Here is a 26,617-nt window from a genome sequence, read left to right on the forward strand (position 1 = left end):
TGACACGTCGAGGTCTGCAGCAGAGAGAGGTTTTATTCAGGAAGCAGCAGAGCAAAGAGGCAAAACCCTCCTTAAGCCTGCCTCCCTGGAGGCGAGGGGCTGGAGTGTTCCTGGGATGAAGACTCAAGAAGAAGGTTGGTCAAGGCTCATGGAGTGAAGGGAAAGGTGACTGGAAAAGGTGCGAACCCACCTCTGCGAAGGCGCAGCTAAGCTCCAAGCCACTGCACACTCGGAAGGGCGGGGAATGGGCGCTGCCGCAGGCCCAGGTGAGGCCTGGTGGTCCCATCCGGTCTCAACTAGCTCAGCTCCAACTACACACAGGTGACTCCTAGACCCTGGAAAACACCTCAGAGCAACAGCGTGTTGAGGCTACGTGCCGCGTGGACGCGTGAAAGCCTTGCAGTGATTTTGATTAGCGCCGGCAGGTGGCGTGGATTTAATTCATCACCTGGGTTTCCCTCCTTTCCTATCGACGCAGCCCTGGAGCCCCCGGTCTATGTAAACAGACTCCTCTAGATCCTCATCTGCTTACAGAACAGCGTGTTTGATGTGGCTCTGTCCCCAGGACATCACCCCTTCTCCCACGGGAGCCCTCACCTGTGGGATGCAGACAGGGCTAGCGTGCATGCCCACCTGGCCCCCACGGCTGTATCCAGGCCCATCCTCTCCAGTGCAGGAAGGCTGTCTGGATGTCACGGAGGCACAGACAATGTCCAGCATTTGCTCCATGTCCTGCTTTGGGCAAATGATAAAGATAACATCTGCCCACAAAATAGACAATAACACCTGTGAAAGACCTCGTTCATTTCTGACAAAAATAAGCATCGAAAAAGTGGGGCTTAGTTCAGTCGCTCAGTCGTTTCCAACACTTTCAACCTCATGGACTGCAGCTCGCCAGGCCTCCCTGTCCAACACCAACTCCCAGAATTCACTCAAACTCATGTCCATTAACTCGGTGATGCCATCCAGCCATCTCATCCTCTTTCGTCCCCTTCTCTTCCTGCCCTCAATCCTTCCCAGCATCAGGGTCTTTCCAAGTGAGTCAGCCCTTTGCATCAGGTGGCCAAAGTATTGGAGTTTCAGCTTCAGCATCAGTCCTTCCAATAAATATTCAGGACTGATTTCCTTTAGGATGGACTGGTTGGATCTCCTTGCAGTCCAAGGGACTCTCAAGAGTCTTCTCCAACACTACAGTTCAAAAGCATCAATTCTTTGGCACTCAGCTTTCTTCATAGTCCAACTCTCACATCCATACATGACTACTGGAAAAACCATAGCCTTGACTAGATGGACCTTTGTTGGCAAAGTAATGTCTCTGCTTTTTAATGTGCTGTCTAGGTTGGTCATAGCTTTTCTTCCAAGGAGGAAGCATCTTTTAATTTCATGGCTGCAGTCACCAAATGCAGTGATTTTGGAGTTCAATAAAATAAAGTCTCTCACTGTTTCCACTGTTTCCCCCATCTATTTGCCATGAAGTGATGGGACCAAATGCCATGATCTTAGTTTTCTGAATGTTGAGCTTTAAGCCAGCCTTTTCACTCTGTTCTTTCACTTTCATCAAGAGGCTCTTTAGTTCTTCTTCACTTTCTGCCATAAGAGTGGTGTCATCTGGGCACATACAAATTTTTAAAACTTATCAGGACAGACAGGTAAGGATTTCTTCAGCAGAACACAAAGAAGAATAACCCAAAAGGAAAAGACCAATAAAAATTTTTTTCCTCCCCCAGTTTTGTTGAGATATGACAGAGATATAACATCATATAACCTTCAGGTACAGAATGCAATAATTTGATACCGTGAATGATCACATTAAGTTAACATCCATCACCACAGTTACAATCTTTTTTTTTTCTTGAGATGAGAATTTAGAGGGTTTCTCTTGGGACTTCCCTGGTGATCCAGTGGTTACCAATGCACGTTGCAATGCAGGGCAGGGGGTTCGATCCCTGGTCAGGGGAACTAATTCTGCATGCCTTGGAGCAGCTAGGCCTGTGTGCTGGCACTGCGACTAAAGATCCTGCCTGATGCGACGAAGATCCAGTGTGCCGCAACTAAGACCTGGGACAGCCGACTGAACAAACAAACGTGAAAAATAATAATAGTTTGAAAAATCTCCTCTCTGAGCAGCTTTCCAATACAGCAACAGACAAGGTGGCCTCCATTTCCTCATCTGGAGGGGGAAGAGAGCACGCTCCTCAGGGGACTGCATGGATGAAGGCAGACTCATCAGCCAGCCAGGTGCCGGCCACACAGGAGCCGCTCAGCACAGGACTTTGCAGCGTGACTGTAACCATGACGACCAGACAGACCGTGGTTCTCATCGTGACCAGAGCGCCTAGAGTGTGATGGAGGCACCAAGACCAGCATGGGAATTCAGGGACCCCTTCCTGCAGGAGATCCTAGAGGATGAAGAGCTTGAGAGGGTACAGCAGAAAAGCAAAGGGCGGTCGAGACCGCCAAGACAGTCCCAGACCGCGAGACAGTGGGTGAGATCGGGCAGCCCCCAGGGGCCCCGGAGGAGCGCGGAGGAGAGGAGAAGGGACCTGGGGGGGGTCCTGGAGGGCTTTGGTGCCAAACCAAGGAGCTGGCGTTTCACCCTGGGACAGGGAAACACTGATGGAATTTTTTCAGAATCCCTTTGAAGTGAAGTCAACAGGACTCGGTGTCGGGCTGGGGTTGAAGGAGAGAGGAGTCTGACGGCTGCCCAGCTTCTGGTTTGCAGAAGAGAGCAGTGGGCTTGGGAGGAACCAGGGCTGGTGGGAGAGGGCACCTGGGGACAGGAGGGCTCTGAGACGCCTTGGAACAATCCAGCAGATGTCCACTCAGCAGCTGGACGCACCGTCTCAGACTCAGGGAGACTGCAGAGCCGTGAGCTTGTGGGGGTGCCTGGCGCAGTGAGACAGCACTTGGGGAGCACAGGTCAGGGGAGAGGAGACAGTGACCTGGAGGCGGGTGTGGTGGCGTGTGCATGGTGGTGTGAATGTGCCTCAGGCCACTGGCCTGGGCACCTGGGAATGGCTAAGATGGAAAGTTTTAAGTTCTGTGTATTTTAAAAAGTGAAAGTAGAAGTGTTAGTCGCTCAGTCGTGTCCAACTCTTTGTGACCCCATGGACTGTATCCGCCAGGCTCCTCTGTCCATGGGATTCTCCAGGCAAGAATACTGGAGTGGGTAGCCTTTCCCTTCTCCAGGGATCTTCCCAACCCAGGGATCGAATCTGGGTCTCCCTCACTGAAGGCAGATTCTTTACTGTCTGAGCCGCCAGGGAAGCCCTGTGTATTTTATGATGCAAACAAATATTTTGAAAAGTCTTTTATAGAGTTTGTTTTCCTCCCTGACATGCATATTTGAATACTGGGGACAAAATATCTCTAGCACTCTGGATTAGCAAAACGTTTTTTAAATGAGCAGGGACGCAGGGGAGCTGCGTCTAGGCAGCGAGATAACCTGGCTTTCCCGAAGCGCTCGGGAGAGGAGCCTGCAGTCGGTGAAGCGGTTGTTTTCAGCACAAACTCAGTTCAGTTGCCATCTCCTGAGCACCTGCGGTGTGCCAGGGCTGGAGGCGGGGAGGCTAGTGGCATCATTTCATGCCTCCTGCTTTGCTGTTTCTCAGATGGTATATCTTGGTCCCTGGAAGGCAGCTGAGCATCAGGGAGGCTCCACTTGGAGGTGCCGCCTGGCTCCCCCATATCTTCACCTCAGAGGTCTGAGGGCCCTTTGGGTCTGAAGATGAAAGGCACAAACCTACCACTGATGTCACTGGAATTCCAGAGAACATGAACGGACACAGCACGTGCAAAGTGGAGCGGCTCTGCAAACTGCAGGTTCTTTGCCGCTGGTCTTGGGTTTGGACAGGAAAAGTCGAAGATCTGCGGCTGAAGGATCCGAAGGGAGGCTTAGAAGGCGACGGGGAAGCTCGAGCGGGACCCCAGCTCTCCTGGCGCCCCCCCGTGGCCCCTCCAGCCGGCCCCTCCGCCTCCGGCCCTGCTTGCTCTGACCACGGAGCACAGGCCCCCAGCAGTTCCCGCAGGGCGTCGTCCTGGGAGGCTGGCTGCTCTTGGCTCCAGGCAGCCAGGCTTCCTCTCCCATTTTGTCTCAGACCGGCCAGCGGACTGCTGTGAGCACCGCTGCGATGGAGCAGACTCCAGATGCAAATCAAGTACTTAAATAGATGTTTTCCCTCTCGGGTGAGTCCCAAGCATCGTTGCTATTATTTTTTTTTAATTCAGGCTCCTTTACATATGGTTTTTTCCCCTCCCCAGAGTGCTGGCGGCAGAGGGGTAGCTGCTCTGAAAGGCCTTAGAGAAGGGGGCAGGTCCCCTCCATTTCCCCACCCCCCACTCAAGTTGAAAGCGCGCTTGTGAGGGGCCAGCTCGTCCCGCGCTCCACTCGGGTCCACGCTGGGGCTGGAAGGCCATGATCAAGACGGCTCAGGGCAGTTTCTCCTGAGGCCTCTGGCCTGGCCTTGTGGACACGCCTCCGCCTGTGTCCTCAGCCCTACTGTCTCTTTTTAACAAGAACCGCGTTAGTTTAGGGCCTACCCATAAGATGTCCTTTGATTTTAATCACCTCTTTAAAGGCCTGATCCCCAAATATGTTCACCTCCTGAGTGGCAGGGTGGCGGCAGCGGTGGAGGTGACGTGTTAGGACCTGAGCTTGTGAATTTGGGGAGGCATCACTCAGCCTTTAATAACCAACTCCTTCTAGTGACCTCTGCCCCAACACTGAGTTCCTTACCATTGACCTTGACTACTTTTACAGGTCGTTTCTAAAAATACTATTAGAAATGCAGAAGGGTAAGACCAGACCCACTAGCATAACACATCGGCAAAAAATCAGCCAAAGCCTACAGGATTTTGCTGCCAGGAGCTCGCGCCTCAACTTAACTGCAAGTCACTTTTAAAAGGTCTTTACTCTTCCCTGCGTTCTCTGCTGTTGCTTCCTCAGCCCCCTGTGTGTGTTTGGCACCGGAGGAGGGGGTGTTCGAGGGGAGGAAGGAACACAGCTTCGGGGCCCAGCAGAGGCTCAAAGGCAGATCTGCAAGAGCGTGAGCTCAGCCAGGGGACGGCACCTCCTCACCCGCAGAGATACCACCACCTATCGCTAAGGTTTTACGAGTGTTAATAAGCTCTCACTAGACTGCAGCACCTTGAAAGCAGGGAATGTTAAACTAATAAACGAAGAGACCAGCCACTGGTCATTTTGACAGCCTGAACATCACTGCTCAAACTTTCAGCACTTACATGCAAAGGGCTGTAAACATAACATGTCATGCTAACTGGTGAGCTTTGCTATTAGCCTGGAAGGAAAATAAGGATGTTCTCCAGGCAAAAAAAGAGAAAAAAATTGTATCCCACCGTGCCTATAGTCCATCTGTTACTGGTGACCCCTGTCCCCACCCCAGTGAACCCCAGCTGCCAAGATCCACGCCCTGGTAGAGTGTCCCGCACTGACGCAGGGCTTGGCCATGAGACCAGCGTTGGCTGCTGGGCCGCCAGCAGCTACATGAACAAAGCTGGCTTCATAAGTGCTGTCACAGCGGGGCTTGTCGTCCTGGGGAGACGGAGAGAATGTACGCGGGTGTTTTCACTCAGTCGTGTCCAGTTCATTGCGACCCCCTGGACTGTAGCCCACCAGCATCCTCTGGCCATGGAATTTTTCAGGCAAGAATACTGGAGCAGGTTGCCATTTCCTAGGGGATCTTCTCGAACCAAAGATCGAACCCACGTCTCATATAGTGCCCGGCAGATTCTTCACCACCAAGCCAGCAGGGAAGCCCCCACATTACACCTGATCTTAGCCAAAAGGCCAAGAAGCAATGTCTTCTTGGAACGTTCCTTCTTACAGGCCAGTCGCCATACTCCGAGGAACCCAAGCAGTCACACGAGCAGTCCACGTAGGACAGGCCTGAGGTGTCCAGCTGACTGCCAAGCCAGGGCGCTGACGGCCAGCTGTGGGAGTGACCAGGCTGGAGCTTCCACCCCCCTCACCATCAGGGCAAAGACCTCCTGCAGGTTTTGGGGGGTGATTTTCGACCTTGCAACGGATGACTGAGACAGCTCCCTTTTGTTCTCCCAATCTCAAACGTGAATAAGGGAATTTGTTTAAAACCTCCAGCTACACAATCAAATGTAACTTGCAATTTTTATTTCACTGCTTACTTAGCTACTGGCCTCAGGAAGATTAATTTCTCTAGCCTTCCATGCAAAATGTAAGTAACACTTGCTTTAAGAGTCTTTAGTGGGCCAGACACAGAAAACAAACTCATGGTTACCAAAGGGTAAAGGTTTGTTGGGGGGAATAAATTAGGAGTTTGGGATTAACATACACACACTATTATATATACAGTAACTAACAAAGATCTACTGTATAGCACAGGGAACTATATTCAATCTTTTATAGCCTACAAGGGAAAAGAATCTGGAAAAAAAAGTATGTGTGTGTGTGTGTGTGTATATAAATAACGGAATCACTTTGCTGTACACCTGAAACTAACAACATTGAAAATCAACTAGACTTCAATTTTTAAAAAGTCTTTAGCGAGCATTTGGGGATGGAACATATACAGAACGCTCAGCCTGCCTGAACACAGGGCATGGTGAATGTCAGCTCTTAGGAAATCAAATATACTGGCTGGTACTTTTACTCTGAGAACTTCAGAGTGGATTCGAAATGAAACAGGGGCAAAGCTGACCAACTGAGACACAGAGACAAGTTTGTGAAGCTCGGAGCCATCACCTGCCCACAACTTACCCTCAGGAACAAAGATCGAACCTTGTTAGAGGCTAAAAAAAAAACCCAAAAAAAACAAAACACGACAAACTCTGGCTGCTTGTGAACTAAGAGCCTGCCCTCCATTCTCAAGCCTCCCAACCTTATCTGGGTCCCTTGCCTGAAGACCGTCAGGCAGTTTGGCCTAAAAACCGAGCGACTCAGTAAGATTTACAGGACAGGGGCCCGGAGGCACCAATTGTTACCTGAAATGAGACCCAGCTGTGAGTGCTTCACCAGTAAAAAGCAAAGGGCTCCACTTACATCGTTAGTTGAAAGAAACAAAGGAAGTCTCCAGGAACATGCTTTTTTCTGCCTGTTTGACCCTTGGAAGGAGCTCAGAGCCCAGATTTCTCTCCTCTTACCTGCTCGCCGTGGCCTTCCTGCCAACGGTGCTCAGGTGCTGGGCAAGGATTTCAGCAGCTCCTCCCGCTCACACCCCTAAGGGGGATAAAAAGAGAAAGAATTCAGTCCTACCGCGGTCCAACCCCCTCTCCCTGAGTCCTCTCGTCCTAGACTAAGACGAGGCAGTGAGTAACGCAGGAGCTGCCGCTCTGCAAACAGGGCACGGCCTGTTCACGGCCACGGTCGTTTCTATGAAGCAGTGCTTTCTCCGGAGGAGTGTTCATCCCTGGAGGAAGCCGGCTCCTATCAAGCTCTTTCCAAAGAGCTGCTGTCCTGCCGGGCAGCGGCTTCACATGCTGGTCGGGGGGCCCCGTGGGGGGGGCAGGAGAGCAGGCCCAGGAAAGTGTCTGCAGGCTTCCGCCCCGGGGAAGGCCCCGGCTGACCGGAGACGCCCTCCCGTCACTTACTTACCGGGTCAGCTTGAGCCGAGAGCTGGTCGAGGCAGGGACAGCCATCTTCCTGGAGTGTCTTTTCCTCAAAAGGAGACGCCAAGTCATCAGTTTCTTCTGTTCTCACAGCCCCCAGGGTTGCTGAGTCCAAGCTCCTACTGCCCGCCACACCACAGGCTGGTAAAGCGAGGCCAGGTGGTGGGGCACGGGCGGACGAGTTTCTTCGGAAAGGCAGCTGGCCGAGAGGACGGACTCCCGCCCCAAAGAACCACCTTGCCTGTTAGAGTTGGGCTTCTTTCTACGTGGGTGGGAGCAAAGTCGAGCGCGTCCGGTTTTCCATCCGTCACACTTCCTGTTTCCCCGCGGCCCCTGGAAGGGATGGTTAAGCCCCTCCTCCCACCCACAGGTGGGCCTGGTTAGGATGTTTCCTGGGAGCTAAACAAAAGTATTTACCTGAACACTCATTACCTGGGAGGCAGGGTTCCCGGAGATGGGCCATTATGTATAACTTAAGCTTATAGGCACCATCCCTTTGGTGATTAACTTGTAGCAAAAACAAAACACAAGGGTTAAAGGAACAGAGGCAACAGAGCCTGATTTGTTCTTCCTACTGTCACGCGAGTGTATGTTCCTCGGTTCTTTGTCTCGTCACAACAAAGATTTGGGGTGACGGACATCAAAGCCCCCTCGGCGAGCCACAGCTCTCAGGTCTTGGATAGACCGTGTTATAGCTCTCAGGTCTCAAATGGACCGTGTTATAGCTCTTAGACAAATCAGTGTGACAGCTCAGTGTTACAGCTCTATTTTATTTAGAAGATGGCAGGAAAATCCATCTTTGAGGCGTGAGGGCACGTCGATCTAAAGACACGAGGAGAAGAGCGCCCCAGCGCGCGGGAGAGAGAGAGCTGGCTCCGGCTCCTCTATTTATACGTTTATCTCTCCCTGGGCCTGTCCTATGTAAATTGGGCCAGCCAGGAGTGTTGTCTGTTTTACCTGAGGTCCTCACTCCGGTCCTCGGACCTTCTTTTGTTTCATTTTCGCGGGCTTTTCCCTCCTTGTCTGTAGCCACCGCCATTTTTGACTCATTTTCTCGGTTCTACCTGCCTAACACTACTACAGCACCAGTAACCACTGAGTGCAAGCCGGGCGCTCCAAAAGTGTTACAACAGACCGCAGTAACCACGCGAGTGTGGGTCAATTTTAGGCGCCAACCAGACTGGATCATGGGTATCCAGATATTTGGCTAAATGTCTCCAGGGGTGTCTGGGAAGGGTGAGCTTAGCATTAGAATCAGCAGACTCAGTAAAGCAGATTAACCTTCTCAGTGCGGGTGTTGTTTACTTGCTAAGTTGTGTCCAACTCTTTTGTGACCCCCCAGACTGCCTGGCTCCTCTGCCCATGGGATTTCCCAGGCAAGAATACAGGAGTGGGTTGCCCTTTCCTCCTCCAGGGGAATCTTCCCGACCCAGGGATCGAACCTGCACCTCCTGCATTGATTGGCAGGCACATCCTTTACCACTGAGCCTCTAGGGAGGCTGACGGGTGTGTGGGCCTTGTCCCATCCCTGAAGGCCTGAATAGCACAAAAAAGCCAAGAAAGGAGTGGTTAGCACTCCGACTGCTGATCCGGGGCACGGGCCTCTGCCCTCCCCTGGGCCCCGGGTCTTCGGATGTGGAAGGACTGCTTCTGTTCTCCTGGGTCTACAGCCTGCAGACGCCGAAGCTGCAGGACTCCTCAGACCCCTAACTGCAGAAGCCAGTTCATCACGGGAAAGCAGGTGGTCCCGTCGATGTCTCAACTTAGGATTCTCCAACTGTATGATGGCGCGAAGGTGAAACACGCTCAGCAGAAACCACACTTTGAGTTTCGATCTTTTCCCGGGCGAGCGGTGTGCACGCAGCGAGGTGGTCTCTTGTGACGCGGGGTGGATCCCGCCCAGCCCCGCCACCGCGACGGTGAACTGCTGACACAGACAGCGGTGCTCCACCCAGCCCAGGCTTTCCACTTTCAGCACAGTACGTGATGAATGAGCCGCGGTCACACCACCACTGCAGAACAGGTTTTGTGCTAGGTAATTCTGCCTGACTGGGCCAAGGTAAGTGTCTGAGCGCGTTTAAAGTAGGTTGGGGTGAGCTGCGACGCATGGCTTGCTGGGTGAGGTGTACTAGACGCATTTTCAACTTAATTTCACATTATAATGGGCTTATCAGGATGTAGCTCCATCATAAGTCAAAGAAGATCTGTATTAATAATATTCTTCATGTAGCTGTTCAGTCTAAGTTATGTCCAACCCTTTGAGACCCCGTGGACTGCAACACACCAGGCTTCCCTGTCCTTCACTATCTCCCGAAATTTGCTCAAACTCCTGCCCATTGAGTCAGTGATGCCATCCAACCATCTCATCCTCTGTTGTCCCCTTCTCCTCCTGCCTGCAATTTTTCCCAGCATCAGGGTCTTTTCCAGTGAGTTGGCTTTTCATAACAGGTGGCCAAAGTATTGAAGTTTCAGCTTTAGCAAGTCCTTCCAATGAATATTCAGGACCGATTTCCTTTTAGGGTTGACTGGTTTGATTTCCTTGCAGTCCAAGGGACTCTCAAGAGTCTTCTCTAGCACCACAATTCAAAATACTCTTCATAAATCAAACTAAATTATTTAGCAGGAAGCCAAGAGAGACCCACCCATTTCTGAAGAAATGACCAGAGATCAGAGATATTTATTTTCATCTAACTGAAGAAATGTTCATCTTGTTTTTCTATTGCCTGAGGTTGGAGTTTTTTTCTCCTGGTGTGTTGTCTCTCAACCCATGAGTCATTTTCACCACCACGCTTCCTGGATTCTCCAAGGAGATAAAAGGATACATATATATACACATACACACACTTATGGTACTGTTTTTATTTAGTCCCTAAGTAAATCCAACCAGTCCATCCTAAAGGAAATCAGTCCTGAATATTCACTGGAAGGACTGATGCTGAAGCTAATACTTGGGCCACCTGATGCGAAGAACTGACTCATTTGAAAACACCCTGATGTTGGGAGACTGAAGGGGACGACAGAGGATGAGATGGCTGGATGGCATCACCGACTGAATGCAGATGAGTCTGAGTGAACTCTGGGAGTTGGTGATGGACAGGGAGGCCTGGCGTGCTGCAGTCCATGGGGTCACAAAGAGTCAGACACAACTGAGTGACTGAACTGAATTGAAGTCATGTCCGACTCTTTGTGACCCCTATTATATAATTATTATATACTGTTATTATAATTATATATTATTATGTATTATATTCATGATATATAATAGACAAATATTTGTATTATATAATAAACATTATACATGACTATGTATTCACATATTTTACATTTTTATATATAGATATATATATATATCCTTTTGATTGTCTCTGGAGAATCCAGGAGTTTGGTGGTAAAAATGACTCATGGGTTTACAGGCAACACAACACGAGGGAAGAAACTTCAACCTCAGGCAACAGAAAAACAAGACAAACGTTTCTTCAACTAGAAGAGATGAAAATAAACATCTCTGATCTCTGGTCACTTCTTCAGAAATGGGTGGGTCACTCTCGGCTTCCTGCTAAATAATTTAGTTTGATTTATGAAGATCCAGATAGCAGTAACTTAGCACCCAAAGAAACCTTTTCCGTCTCATCTGGATTCTCAAGAACACGCTTGCAGTGGTCTTTCTGATCCCCAAGTCCTGGTAAATTACACTGAAAGAATTTGAGTACAATCTTAGCTCAGGTTGGGACGTCTCAGGGACGTCTATAGCTTGGCTTTTTTGGCTGGTTGCTGCGTTACCGACGCCCACGCTTCAAACTTAAGAAGACTGACTGGTAATTTGTTTGTTTCTTTCTTTCCAGAAACCTCCTGACACTTGTTTCTTACAGATCTATAAGTCTGTTTTCCTACTGACATAAATTCCTCCACTCAAGCCTTTTAAAATCCCTTTTATACCAAATATTTAACTTTACATGGAAAATAGTTGAAAATGGTATTAACCAGCAGATATTGTTTGGAAAACCTAGTCAACCACAGATTAGTCCAAAGAATTAACAGCAATAAATCTTGTTTCCCGTGTTAACTACATGTGTGTGTGCTCGGTCGTGTCTGACTCCTCGTGACCCCGTGGACCACAGTCTACACAACTCCTCTGTCCATAAGATTTCCCAGGCAAGATATTGGGGTGGGTTGCCATTTCCAACTCCAGGGGATCTCCTGAGTCTCCTACGTTGGCAGGCAGATTCTTTACCACTGCACCGTCTGGGAAGCCCCCAACAACTGGCACCTCCTAAATTAAGTTCCTTATTACAAGACGTCCTTTCTGACAGCAGGCACCCCTATAGCTCACAATGGGACTCACTGAAAAACACCAGCTCCTGATTTCCTGCTTGGGTAGTGAGGATCACGTTGATGGAGAAAGGCTGGGGCAGCTAGAGGCTTTGGGGCGCTGTACAGTCACGTTCTAAAACAGCCCTGGAGGCTCCACTAGGTCCTTTGCAATCCCACAAAAATTTTAGAATCAGCTTGTCAATTTACGTACATACACAGAGTAGCCTGCTGGGGTTGTATTCAATCTATGGTGAATCTGTATTTTGGAATGACAGCTTAACAATGTTGAGTCTCCTGACCATGAACAAGGTATAACAGCACTGTCTACTTGGGTCTCCAATAGTTCCGTGTCTAGGCTTCCCTGGTGACTCAGAGGTGAAGAAGCCGCCTGCTAGAGGAGACCTGGGTTCAGTCCCTGGCTCGGGAAGACCCCTGAGAAGGAAATGGCTACCCACTCCAGTGTTCTTGCCTGGGGAATCCCATGGACAGAGGAGCCTGGTGGGCTGCAGTCCATGGGGTCGCAACAACTGGTCTTTCACATTTTTGTCACTTATTCCAAACTACCTTATTTTTTTATGCTATTGTAAATGTTTTTCATTTCACTTTCCAACTGTTCATTGCGAACATATAGAAATATAATTGATTTTTGCACATTACATCCTGCCGCCTCGATACACTCACTTTATAGTTCTAATACCTTATTTATAAATTTCATTGAATTTTCTACATAGATGATAATGTCATCTGTGAACAAAACAATTTTATTTTTTTCTTTCCAATTTGGACGTTCTTAATTCTGTTTCTTGTCTGGTGGCAATCTAGAAACTCCAATACAATGATTAACAGAGACATCCCCGTGTCTCCGATACTGGGCGAAAGTATTCAGTCCTTCACAATTAAGTCTGACGTGAGCGGTGGGGTTTCTGCAGGTGCCTTTTAATCAGATTGGGCAGAGTCCCTTTATTCCTCGTTTGCTGGATTTTTTACCAGAAGTAGACAGCGTGAGTGAGAGCGAAAGTGTCAGTCGCTCAGTTGTGTCCAGCTCTTTGCGACAGTGGGTTCTGTCAACTGCCTTTCTAGTACTGACTGCAACGGTTATGTGAATGTTTCATGAACCCTGCATTCCTAGGATAAACCCCATGAGCATGACATAGCACTTTTTAAAAAAAATCATATCATAGGTTTTAATTCACTAAACTTTTGCTTCAAGTTTTTACACCTATGTTCATAAAGAGTATTTGTTCGGTAGCTTTTTGTCTGGCCAGGATACCTAGGTTAAGTTTGAAACCAGGGTAACGCTGATCCCATAGAATGAGTGGTGGAATTTGTGCAGAACTGATATTATCTCTTCAAACGTTTGCTAAAACTCACCACTGAAGTCACAGGGGTGATAGCAAGGTTTTACCTATTTCTTCTTGGGGAGCTCTGTTAATGTGTGTCCTTCAAGGAATTGACCAGTTTCACCTATGTTCTTAAATTAGTTCACAGGTGCTCCAAACACTCCCTGTAACTGTCTACGGGGCCTTCAGTGACGCCGCCTCTCCTGCTCCTCACACTGGCATCTGGCCTTTTCCCCTCACTGATCTGGCTGGAGATTTATCAATTTTACTGCTTTTTCCAGAGAACAAGCTTTCGGATTAATCTTTCTCTTTCATTTCATCGGTTGCTGGTTTGACCTTTATTATTCCTTTTCTTCTGCTTACTTTGGACTTACTCTTGTTTCACTGCCTCTTAAAGTGGGAACTGACGTCACTGATAGAAAACATCTTTTTCTTTCTAATACAGACATTTAAAGCTACACGTTAACCTCTAACTACTGCTTTAGCAAGAACCCACAAATTCTAGTTTTTTAAAAAATTCATTTCCAATCACATTCTAATTTCTCTTTAGATTTGTTCTTTGACTTATGAGTTATTTCACTGACAATATTTGGGGATATTGAAGGATCTTTCTTTATTGATTTCTAATTTAATTTCATGTGGCCAAATTATTTAGCTTTTGAAAATTCTTAATTATTTTCCAGCTCACCGATACATTTTTAAAAACGGCATTCTGGAAATTTAAGTAGTTTTTGATGGGTCCTTATCAGTCATATTGCTGGGGAAGAAACTCCTTTCAACTTCTTTTCTTTTTTTAAATTTTCTGGCCGCTCCGTGTGGCATGTGAGACCTGAGTTCCCAGATCAGGGATCAAACCTGCACACCCTGCATTGGAAGCACAGCATCCTAATCATTGGACTGCCAGAGAAATCCCATTTTTAAACAAAAAGTGTAGTTGAGTTATGATGTCACGTTCGTTTCAGGTATAAAGCACAGGGCTTCAGTTTTACGTGTGTGTGTGTGTGTGTGTGTGTGTATGTATCTGCTGCAATGCGGGAGACCTGGGTTCAATCCCTGGGTCGGGAAGATGCCCTGGAGAAGGCAATGGCACCCCACTCCAGCACTCTTCCCTGGAAAACCCCATGGACGGAGGAGCCTGATAGGCTACAGTCCATGGGGTCAGAGTCGGACACGACTGAGCAACTTCACTTTCACTTTCTTCATAAATATGTATTTATGTTCTTTTCCAGATTCTCTTTCCTTGTAAGTTACCACAACTCGCTCTTCACCAATGTGCAGCTCTAAACATCCCTCCTGACCCAGAAGCAGGAACCAGCTGGCCTGAGGCCCAGTCCTGAGCCCACAAGCAGTGTGACTTCAGCGGCTTACGCCCCCTCAAGGGACCGATGTGAGACCCAGGCGAGGTAACACATGACTAGCACTTAGCGCAGGAGCTGGCTCTGCTAAGTACGAGGTGAGGACTGTCTTGTTATTATGTGGGAAAGCTACAGTCACAGCGCACGTCTTACCCAATGGTCCCAGAACCCCGGGTCCCTGGCCATCCCGGCCCAGGGCACCAGGCAGTCACCCACCCACTGGGCTCACACAGACAAGGAGACACCAGCTGCGCGCTTCCGCTGGACAGCAGGCCTGGCTGCGCGCAGAGGAGGGGCCCGAGTCCAGAGCAGATGCTGGCGGGCGCTGACCTGAGAAACCTCATCCAAGTCTGAGCGAACACTGTCCCCACGCTGCCACGAACGACGACAAACGAGCGAGTGTGGCCGCAGATTCTGTGCTTGTTATGGCGGGCAGTCGTCGTTCGCCCCGACGGCCATCTGAAGCCAGTAGTCCCGATTATTAAAGATCACGAAGTTGTACAAATGTTCTCCTCCTTTCTGAAAACCGTGTTCACTTTCTCTCCAGGACACAGGGCTGTCTGCAAAGCCTTGAACGGACAGCGTCACCCACGGGGCCAACTTTGGTTCATCAAAGTAGCGACTGAAAAAGACAGACACTTTTTAATAAACAGAGGGACTTGGGGACATTTATCTTCTTTTTTACTTATTCAGGATAAGTGGCATTCCTGATGCTCCTATGAAGCCTCCACCTAAGCTTTTATTCATAAAAATTAGAAGACAGAAATTCACCTCCTAGGGCTATGCTGTGAATTCAGTAAAGGTTCATTGCTGTGCAATGCACAGGACAAACCTCAGAGGCTCCTACCCTTACTGTGGGAGAGCATACACGATTCAAAGAACAAAAAAGCATCTCCACAAACTGTGGTAAGAACCCTTCCCCCCGTAAGAGTCCTGCTTTTGGGGGTTCTGTGGACTGACACACTGCAGAATATCGGGTTTCTCTTTTAAAATGTTTGAAACGTCAACCTTCTTACTGAGGAAAATCAAAGCACAAAGCAATAAATGTGAAAAAGGGATGCTGGATTTAAAAAGGAAAAGCCTCAACAGTTACAGTTTATGTGACGCCTCCCGGAATGGAAACTCAGTGCTGCTTTACACCACACAGCCCGGGGCACGGCAGTGGCATCCAGGGACTCACGGATGTTAGGCCTAGGCTGGATCTTAGCTGCGATGTGGGTTCAGAGGTGGTCAACTCCTTTTCCCACCCATTTCAAAAAGTGAAGCATTTTGCAGAACTCCAACACGTAAAACAGACCAGCATGTGAGCTGTGGAGCTCCGCTGCTTCCTTAAGTGATCCTGTAACTCTGACTGCGCTGGAACGGTCTGGCGAGGCAGGGCAAGCAGAGCCAGCAGTCTGTTCTCAAGAAGCACAGTTCAGCTCTTCTCCTCCCGAAAGGACACGGAAGCAGCAACATCACCAGGGAAAACTAATTACATCACGCAAGGCGCTGACGTTGCTGCACGGGAACCCAAGCAAGAGGGAAAAAGGACACGTGTGCCGGAGGGCTGTGGGACCCGCATCACGAGCGCTGCCCCCAGAACATCACGGAAGCGCAGACGCCAAGACAGACGCAAGGTGTTCTCACCACAGCTGTTCCAACAGGACACATATCCGCTCCGGGAGGATGAAACCAGTGATGGTGCCCAAGGATGCCTGGGCCACCACTGTGCTTGGCTGAGGACAGCAGTAGGTTGATACGAAATTATAAGGCTCATTATTTCTGTAAGAAAAAAAAAAGAAGACGCCTTTATATCCACCACTCAATCTCTTTCAGAGTACTAAACCCATCAGAAATGAGAAGCCAGCCCCAGCCCGCCAGGACCTGGGGGTCCCCTCGTACGCACAGGTCTGCGTGACCGAAGACGGCGCCCAGCCAGTCGAAGAGCTCGTGGGTGGTGCAGGCTGCCTCCGGCTCACCCCCGAGCAGGCCGCTCTGCAGGACGGGGCACCGCAGGTCCCGCGTCGTGCTCAGCGCTATTTTTGGCTGATGCTCCTGAATTCCGTAACGGGAAAAGTATGACATCATCGTGGATCCTTCTGCACCTTCAGACACACCAAATAAGGCCGCTTGAATAGTGTGAATGCGCTCAGCAAGTCCCTGAGCCCACCCGGTTCCCGCCTGAGGGTTACGGGAAGCAGGGCCGGTGAGGTCAGACCAGGGGGCGCTGTACAAAGCTTTACTCAAAGTAAAACCCTTTAAGTTGCTTCCAGCTCCTAGAGCCAAAGTTATGTCAACATTCGTCTTCCTGGAAAATCCGAATGCTTTCAGATTCAACCCACACTACTCTCATCATCCGCTCCACTAAGCAACTTTCGAGCTAGTAAGTAAAACCCAAAGCTTTGCTTATGCTTCAATAAAATCAGTGAGCTCTACACGCACAGAGAAAGCAGCAACTCTGCGCACTCTAGAAACGGGAGACACAAGGAGTCGAGGGGCAGAACCTCAGTCCAGCTGGCCTTCGAAACCCCGTAAGATCCAGTGGGTCCTGCAGGATTTTCCAGTGGCTTTGGAGGACGGAAACAGTGACCCCCTGGAGCATGGGGCAGGCTTGCAAACAGTCCAGCGTGTTAGAAAGAATACCTCCCTCCCGCTTCCCTCCCTCCAGGGCAAAGATCAGCAGGCTCACTGCCCAGGATAAAAGGTCTGCACTCCTGAGGCTCCAGGCTGCCCTTCTGAACAGCGGCCCCCTGCCTGCACCAGCCCAGCGTCACCCGCCTGAGCGGCCCCCTGCAGGAACCAGGACCTGGTGAACTGGTGCAAATGCTGACGCTCCGGCCGCTGTGACTGCTGGGAGTGATTCGGTCCTCTGCTTCTGACCCTGGGGGTCTCGCGTCTCCTGCCAGGGCCCAAGAGACGGCGCGGGCTAACTGCATAGCTTGCAAGTAGGGCAAAAACCTCAGACCTTTCACAGGTCTCAACAAGCCCCTAAAATTCCTAGGAGTCTTAGAACACACAGCTCTCCAGAACCCAACACACAGGAGGCCCTGCGTAGACTCCAGGCCACTGAGATGCCAGCCTCTCGGCCCTGGGGCCACACCACACACACAGAAGCTGCACTGAGGTGTTGCAGACCCAGGGTTCACGCAGGCAACCCTGCCGGACCCGGGGACCATGGCCTTCCCAGGAAGAGCAGACAGGGGGCCTACCTCCAAAACGGACCCAGGGCTTTCCTCTCCTCCAAGAGAGAGAACCACACCATGGTAACTACGACGCTCTGATTCCTTACAATCTTGGTTTGGGCCAAAGACCACACTTTGCAAAGGAGTGAGGTACATGGTGGTTGTCAACAGATCAGAATGTATGGTGAACAATGTATTGTTCCAATCAAGTAGAAGTTACAGCAAATTTAATCTGACATTTAACAACAGGCCTGATTATGACCCTGCAATGTGGAAGAAGCAGTTTGTGTACATCACTAGAATTGTCACTTTAAAACATTCCGGCCAAGGATGCTGGAGCTGAGCTGGAGGGAGGAAGGAGAGAAACGGGAAAGGTCAGCTGCCAGGGGACCATCCTCGAGAGCTCTGGATGGACACGTAACCCGGGCAGAAGAGGCAGACGGCTGCACGGCTGGACGATCCTGAACTACACGGATGCCAGAGGGACCGCGCAGCTTCCTTAACCAAGCTTACAGGCTCCCTGCTGTCCCAAAGCAGAGTGTCCCTACCAAACCTTCAGTTAGTTCGAAATGGCACAAAGTGAAGAGGCAATCACCTTAAGACACAGCTTGCTAACAGATGTGTGAAATACATCAAGATAAAGCACAGATGCTTACAGACCCAGTTCAGAGCTCTGACGGCGTGAGGATAAGATGCTGAGTGCAGTTCTGGGGGAGGGAGCCTGGGGGTGCCCTCTCCCTCCCGGGGTGCCCACCACCTCCATAGAAGTTCACTGCAAGACACATGCTGAGCACTACTTTCACTTTTTTGGGTAAAACTTAAGTAACGTGAGGGGTTCCCTGCTGGCTCAGACAGTAAAGAATCTTCAATGAGGGAGGCTTAGGTTTGATCCCTGGGTCAGGAAGATCCCCTGGAGAAGGGAATGGCTACTCAGTCCAGTATTCTGGCCTGGAGAATCCCATGGAAAGAGGAGCCTGGTGGGCTATGGTCTGTGGGTGGCAAGGAAGAGGCGGACACTATATCCATGTAGGCATGCAGCATCCCTGACCAGCAGGCTGAATCACCATGCCATCCTCACTACACCCCTGCAGCTAACAACTAGATTTCAACACCACTGTATCGTTATTACACAATTTATTTTTCATACCTGTTTGATGCCACGCCAAAAGAAAATCAAACTTCAACGGCTTCTTTTCTTTGAAGGCCCAAGATACTCTTTTATACTTCTTAGAGTCCAGGTTAGAGGATAAATCCATCAGATCAATGGAAACAACTTTAAAAAAGGGAGAGGAATTAATAGTTCATGCATGCACACACAGCTTGCACCATGCAGTACATGCTGGACTAAAAACATCAGGAGATTTGGAAAATTCATGGATGAAAAGAGTCACTTTGTCCTCCTTGCCCTCCCTTTGGTTTACCAAATCAAAACTCTGCTTTTGATGGGCATTTCAGAACTTGAGCTAATCATAACAGGGGTTTAAAATTCACACTTTTCCCAAAGACCAAGGGCAGAGATGAACTCTAATCAAGCCGTGCAGGGGGCAGCCGTGACCACCGACGTGCAAGCAGACGGTCAGCAGAGCCACACCTCCCCAGTCATGGATGATTTCTACCGGAATCATAACACTTGGGAAAATTAAAGGAAATTCTTTGCTAAGACCAAGCTGGAGCAGATACAAATCTGTATATGTAGACTGGGTAAACAAGGGCTACTGTAGAGCACAGGGAACTACAGTCAATATCCCGTGATAAGCCATCGTGGAAAAGAATACGAAACACAGTGCACGTACATGTATAACCGAGTCTCTCTAACACAATGCTGCACATCAGCCACACTTCAACACATAACTTAAAAACTGAAGAACAAGTTGGGTTCATTACTTTGAACCTGTGACCCAAAACACAGGCATCTAACAGACCAAGCCCACGCCTATGACCTTTATGAGATGGGGTCAAATCTCACAGTCACATGCAGTCGTATGAGATCCTCTCTGATAAGGAATTTTAAAGATGAGGCAAAGCCACATTGCTTCTACACAAAGAGAACAGAAGCAGTTCAAGCATGTAAACTCGAGCTGCTACAGAAGACACTACCTTTTAGAAACTGATGGAGAGAGCACCATACTTACTGAATCTCATGGTTTTCCTGCCAGAATACTGAGACGGACGGCCCTGAAGTCCAGTTTCTTCATACGTGTCTTTATCCAGGGATAAAATTAATTTCCCTATAAATCAAATAATAATTCCCATAAAGAGACATTAAACATATAATGTGTTCTCATGTTTTTGGTGTTAAAAAATAAAATAAAATAAAAATATAACATGTTCTCGAAGAGAAAGCAAGGCAAATTGAGCAGTTAAATACCAGTGCAAAGATCTTTTTATAATACAAGTGTATTATTTATCCACATATATCTTATAAACAAGAGTATTATTTATAAGTACACGTACAAAGACATTCTTTATTATAGTGAAACTAGAAATTATCTTTTTATTAAAGAAAGAATAAACAAATTATGGTACACTTCTTTGGGATACTTTCAAGACTTTAAAAATAGTAAATTAAAACTGTATGCACCGATATGGAAAGATGTCTGGGATACAGACCTCGGGGGGGAAAAGAAGGTAATTGAGAAACAATAGAGTGTGACATAATGTATGTTTTGTTTAAAAAAAGGAACAACCTGTATGTGTGATTTAAAATTCATAGAATGTGTCTAGAAGAATAAAAACCTACCTGCTAATAAGAGTGCCTGCTAAGAATGGGAATGAGTTTGAGGAGAGCTGGATGAAAGGGTGGACCGTCACTTTACTCACACCTGTATGATTTTGACTTTTTCTTTTTTACAGTATGCATTTCCTTAAGAATGAAGGAAATATGAGTGTGCTTACCATTTGGGAGCAGGGCAACAGTATTGTCCTCATCAATATTTGTGTTGTATGTCAGCGCATAGCACGAACCTGAAAGACAGCCCAGAGGAGAAACTAAGAAAAAAAAATCACACCTGCAAAGTTAGTGGATTAGTTTGACATGATAACCAACCTTTCGGGTTACGAGTCCTGCTCACTCAATAACCCTAAACCAGCCAAAGTGAAGGTGGAGGACACGTGAGGCCAGGCACCGCTTGTCCACGTCCCCACCCAGGGCCTGTCTGTGCAAGCCGACTACCACGGCATAGCAAACGCGTGCAGCTGTGCGGACGCTGCAGAAAGGCCCAGGGTGCAAGAGCAGGGGATGCACACACCAGCCAGGCCGAGTTCCAGGTGAGACTCAAACCTGCCAAGAGCTTGTGTGACGTCAAGAGAGCTGCTCAGGCTCCCTGAGCCTCAATTTCCTCACCTGTGAAATGGGGCTGCAGGCCCACTCACAGTGCTGTTGCTGGGTGACGTCGAGTCACGCAGGTAAAAGTGCCTGCCGTGCCCGGGCCCGCATCATTAGCAATTAAGAGCATCAAGCTTTTCTTTTTGGCTGCACCATGTATTTTGTGTCATCCTAGTTCCCCAGGCAAGGATTGAACCCAGGCCCTGGGCAGTGAAAGCCTGAAGTCCTAACCGCAGGGAAGTCTTCAGCTCAAAACCAACGAAAGGAGTCAGGTCGCTGAGACCGACGACAAGAGGCCAGGGGCTCCTGTGCAGTGATGCCTGCAGTGAGGGCGGATCCTTAAAGACGCTGGAATGGTTTCAAACAAGTGGCTCCCAGGAAGTAACTGGAACAAGCCAGTCAACCCAGCAGACCCAGATGGGACTGAGGGCCGCAGGGTGCAAGCGGAAGAGGCTGGGCCCCCGTCAGCACCTGGCCGTGCAGACCAGCATGCTGAGATGGCTGCTGTGGGCACTGCACCCAGCACAGCGGTCCTTGCGGCCACGCCCCACGGCAGTGCATCTGAACACAGGGCCGGAAAGCTTTTCCTCTCCACGAGCCTTGTGTGACAACACCCCCTCGGGACACGTGTGGACCCGTGGAATCAGAAACCAAACCTGAGGATGCACAGAGCAGGCTGAGCTACTGAGGGGCAGAGGGCAGGCTGCACACGCCTGACCTCGCAGACACGCTCCATCCGTGTGATTCGAACAAGGCAGGAGCCCTGGAAGTGTGATGGCCTCCCTGGCCTTCCGCATCCCACCATGTTCAGACACTACGCGGTTTTTCTTACCTTTCTTGACAAAAGTATTGATGAATTCGTGTGTGATTAACTCATAAAGAGGTAAATCCTTCACAAAGTAATAGGGTCCGAATTCCATGACCAGATCTTTCAGTTCTTTTGATAGTATCCCACATTCAGGAATCAGAAATGAAACCTATTGGAATATACAACATAAAACCTTATTTTTGTATGAATAATAGAAGCAAGGTTGACCTACAGTATTATACTAGTTTCATGTACATAGCATGCAATTCAGCATTTTTGCAAATTATACTCCATCATAGGTTTCAAAAAATTTTATTTTCATGCAGATCAACACCCAGGATTTAGTGATGATACAACATAGTTAAGGCTACTAACCATTCCTCCACAACCTTCAACAAAACTCTGAAATTAATTTACTAATATCAGGAAAAGAGAAATCCAACAATTCAAGTTTTCCATTTCTGAATTCAAGTGCACAGTACAGAAAAATTGAATGAAAAAAATAATTTTAATGAGAAACTCTTGCTTGCGTTTATATCTTTTGAAAATAAGCAATATATTTGATGTCCTGTTCCTGTCACTACATTAATTAACTTTTAGGGAAATACAGTGGTAAAGAATCTGCCTGCCAATGCAAGAGACCTGGGTTTGATCCCTGGGTCAGGAAGATCCCCTGGAAAAGGAAATGGCAACCCACTCCAGTATTCTTGCCTGGGAAATCCCATGGACAGAGGAGCCTGGCGGGTTACAGTCCGTGGCGCCGCAAAAAGTCATGACTTAGGGACTCAAAAAGTACAAGTGAATATCCCCAGATCTGTGTATCCTGGTACCAGGGTGGAATCAGAGGAACTGTCCCTTAGGGTGTAAGGAATTTAGGGACACTGGTTATTAAGAGGCCGCATGGAAGCAGAAGTCAGCTTGGTGTTCCCACTGTCCCGACAGAAAAGCTCTGCACGTGGGCGGAGGAGGACACGGTGCACCTCCCAGACGGCTGTGAAGAGCTATCCATCCAGAGCAGAGACGTTCAACCCGACAGGTTTCAAGCGGTGCCCGGCTGCTCCACACCTTGAAAAAGGCCACTCTCCCAAAGCGGGGACACTACCGGGGTGGCCACTTGTGTCTGAGACATGGCCAGTGGGGCCGAGTTGAGCTTAGGCTGATCAGCTTAAAAGTGTGCGAGGCTTCACGCGCTTCCATCTTAAGGTCTAGCCCGGAGTCCTCCCCACTTGCACGGGTCCGTGAAGCCTTCCCAGCAGGCACTGCCCGGGAGTCAGGGGGCGTCTCCTCCCCGCAGCAGGTCCAGTAACCAACCCCACTGACGCCTCAGCCGCCACCGCCGCGGAAAGGGCCCGGGGCGGGCGGCACTTCCAGGGAACACCAGCAAACATCGCTGTGGGCAAGGCCGCCGCGGCGAATTTCTGCCAAAAGCTGCCCAAATGCCGCCCTGGCGCTCTGGATGGACAAGGCGGAGAGCAGCGGGCAGAAGAGCGAGCTTTTCAGGGATCAAACTAGCGCCCGTAAGCGGTTTAGAGGAGCAAGCAGCTCCCGGGCGAAACTGGGCTCGCCGCTCCGGAGAGGCGCGCGGGCGCAAGAAGCCAGCGGCGGGGGAGGGCGGCCGCCCCGCCCCGTCTCCCGGCCCCGCCCCCGGGACGCAGCACGCCTGGGGCGGGGCCAGGCCTCAGTAAGAGACCAGAGGCCCCTTGAACCCTGCCCCGCCCTCCGACGGCGGGGCACCGCCCCGCACCGGTGCACCCTGGGACTTGTGGTCCTGAAGCGAGCCAACAAACGAGCCTGGAGCCACGGAGAGACTACAGCTCCCAGCATACCGAGCGAGGGCCCCGCCCCACCGCGCGACGAGGGCGGGCGCCCGGAGCAGAGTCCGGCTCTTCCCCAGCCTCCCGCGCCCGCGGGAGGGAGGGTGCGTGATCCGCGGATCCAGGGCCAGGACTCACCCTGTAATTGTAATAGTGCGTCTCCACGAGATGCCGGTGGCGCGACTTGTCATGGCCGAAGTTGGACTTCTCACAGACCAGCAGGTGCCGGGGCACCTCTCGCAGCCGGCGCAGCGTGGCCATGCTCTCCCCGCGCAGACCCTCCAGGCTCGGCTCGCCCCGCCCCTTCCCTCGCCCCGCGGGCGTGCGCAGTGCCGGCAGGGCGCACGTGCGGAGGCTGCCCGGGTAGGGGCGGAGCTAGCGCCGGGGCGGGGCTAGCTCTGGGGGCGGGGCTAGGCCTCCGGAACCTCACCCGAAGCTCTCTGATGGGTACAGGAAAGGCGCACTGCTGGGAATGAATTCCTTGGCCAGACTTCCTCCTCTGGGCCCCAGGTTGCCCCTTCCCAAACTGTCAAGGAGGTTTGTGTCTAATACCTTCAATAGGACTCCTTAAGATTTCTTCAAAACCACTTTTAAGATCCTTTTAAAAATATACTTTTGGGGAATTCTCTAGCCATCCAGGGGTTAATATTCAGTGCTGGAGCCAGGGTTCAATCCCTGGTTGGGGAAATGAAGATCCCACAAGCCGGTGGAATCAAAACAAAAAAAGTGAAAAATAGCTTTTTGGAACCGCTTTTAATAATTTGTCGCTGTTGGAAGTTATAGTGATAATTCATTTTTCCACCTAATCTTTCTGACCAACTCTAAGTACTATACTACACACTTCTGAAACTGGAATCTGCACAGCCCAATTCTATGCAGAGAGGATGCAAAACAACAGAATATTTGTGGTACAACGTTCTGGAGCATCAATTTTACTATAAGATTTGGAAGAAGAGAAGTTAAATAATTTAGAAGATGCATGGATGTGTGAGTACTCAGTCGTGTCCAACTCTTTTGCGACCCCAATGGTCTGTAGACTGCCAGGCTCCTCTGTCTGTGGGATTTCCCAGTCAAAAATACTGGAGTAGGTAGCCATTGCTTTCTCCAGGGGATCTTCCTGACCCAGGGATCGAACCCACATCTCTTGAACTGTAGGCGGATTCTTTACCACTAAGCCACCTGGAAAGCTCAGTTTAGAAGATAAGTGTGTGTAAGTCTGGGCTTCCCAAGTGGTGCTAGTGGTAAGGAATCCACCTAGCAATGCAGGAGACACAAGAGATGAGGGTTAGATCCCCTAAAGGAGGAAATGGCAACTCACACCAGTCACATGTGTAAATCTCATCTAAAACTAAGGCTGGACAGTTCTTCACCATTACTCCTGTGCCTCAAATGTCAGATTATCTCTGCAAATATTCTAAGGGACACCAATTTTCCATTATTTTAAATAGGAAGAATGATAAAGGAATAGCAAGTGGATCAAAAAACTCCCAATTTCCTAAATCACAACAAGGCACTTAGATACAACTTACAAATATCGTATTAGCATGTAAAATGCTTAAGGCATTGCTTCATGGGCACCCCACAATTCAGTAGCAGTGGCCTCTCTTAGACCTGCAGCGTCAGAGGTGGACCTCCTAGGTTGGTACTCCAAAGCCCTGCAAAGTGACTGTTGCAATTCTGATGGTCTACCAGTAACATGTGAAAGCAACATGAAACTTTTCTAACAAACCCTTTAGGTGAAAATGTTGTGTTAACTTTTGAAGGCTCAGTGTAACTCCTATGCGTGTAAACTTCAGCTTTTCTCTACAATACTTCATCAAAATGGCTCTGTTTTCCCTCCGCGCTGTCTCCAGTCTACAACCACTACTGGCCGCCTTTCTCTCTCTCTCGTCACTGCCAATGCCAGCCTCCTGACTGTCTTGCCCTCCTACAGTCAGCATCCAGATGATCTCTTGAATATATGAATAACATGATATATATCTAGGGCCCAGCCTCTACACCTGTCCGTACCACACACCGATTAACAATAAAGAGATGTTTCTTTATGACTTGCTGGGTTCTGGGCACATAATAAATACGTGTGAATGACTCTCCAACCAGTTACTGCCCCTGGAGGACAACAGGCATAGTCCATTCACCTTTCCAGCTCTCGCACCATTCAAGCACACGGTAGCTGCCTCATAAATACGTTTCTTTAACAAATACTTCTTACCCATATTTCCATACCAGATCCTAACATTCCATCAGGAGTCCAAATACTAATGACTTGGATAAATGAACTTGCACGTGAATAGGGGGAGGGGCTGGTCCAGTTTAAGGTGGGTTTGCAGCAGACAGCAGGTGGTCAGCCCAAAGGCCTCGCTCCCCATCTGCTCTTCAGCTCCTGAGGAGGGCAGAGGAGCCACCGCCCTCCTGTTGGGCCTGGATCAGGCTCCTCCTGAAGCAGGGGCTCTAGCCTTTGTGTGCTCCAGGCCTGTAGGGCACAGCCCCTCGGGCCGGACAGGGCTCCATCCAGGCTCAGCGATTCCAGCACTCTGGACAGCTCCGTTTCCCTCCAGGTGACGGGGGTGGAGTTTGGGATCAGAACCCTGTCCCGCCTGTGCAGAGGACTTGGGGGCCTGCAGACAAGCTGACTCACAAGGAGCTCTGAAGAGCGCTGCCCACCGTGGCTGGTGGTCTCATCTCTCCCACGACTGAACTGTCGAGAGACACAGGGTCTCCAACCAGAGGCCCCAACCTGAGCCTGGGAGGCTGCAGAGCCCGGGGTTTAGGGCACAAGCTTACTGGCCGGGGAAGGATGCAGCCGCAGGTGGGTGGGCTGAGGGCGGGGGCTTCCCGTGGACGATGCAGCCCTCCAGCAGGGCTGTCCTGTGGCCCAGGAGCTCAGGTGGTCATCACTTG

At 49.7% G+C, this 26,617-nt stretch overlaps 1 protein-coding gene across 1 annotated transcript; it reads right to left on the reverse strand.

The window, feature by feature from the left end:
- Positions 1–12,850: 12,850 nt before the first annotated feature.
- Positions 12,851–24,021, reverse strand: RPP40 (ribonuclease P/MRP subunit p40). The gene is made up of 8 exons (XM_040249385.1): positions 23,855–24,021; positions 21,927–22,071; positions 20,665–20,733; positions 19,902–19,997; positions 18,917–19,042; positions 16,494–16,692; positions 16,235–16,369; positions 12,851–15,227 (listed from the first exon to the last, which is right to left on the reverse strand). The coding sequence occupies exons 1-8, from the start codon at positions 23,975–23,977 to the stop codon at positions 15,029–15,031; spliced, it is 1,092 nt and encodes a 363-aa protein (XP_040105319.1). The 5' UTR covers positions 23,978–24,021; the 3' UTR covers positions 12,851–15,028.
- Positions 24,022–26,617: the final 2,596 nt, after the last annotated feature.

Source organism: Oryx dammah, unplaced genomic scaffold (genome assembly GCF_014754425.2).
Source record: "Oryx dammah isolate SB20612 unplaced genomic scaffold, SCBI_Odam_1.1 HiC_scaffold_11, whole genome shotgun sequence".
Classification (NCBI taxonomy): Eukaryota; Metazoa; Chordata; class Mammalia; order Artiodactyla; family Bovidae; genus Oryx; species Oryx dammah.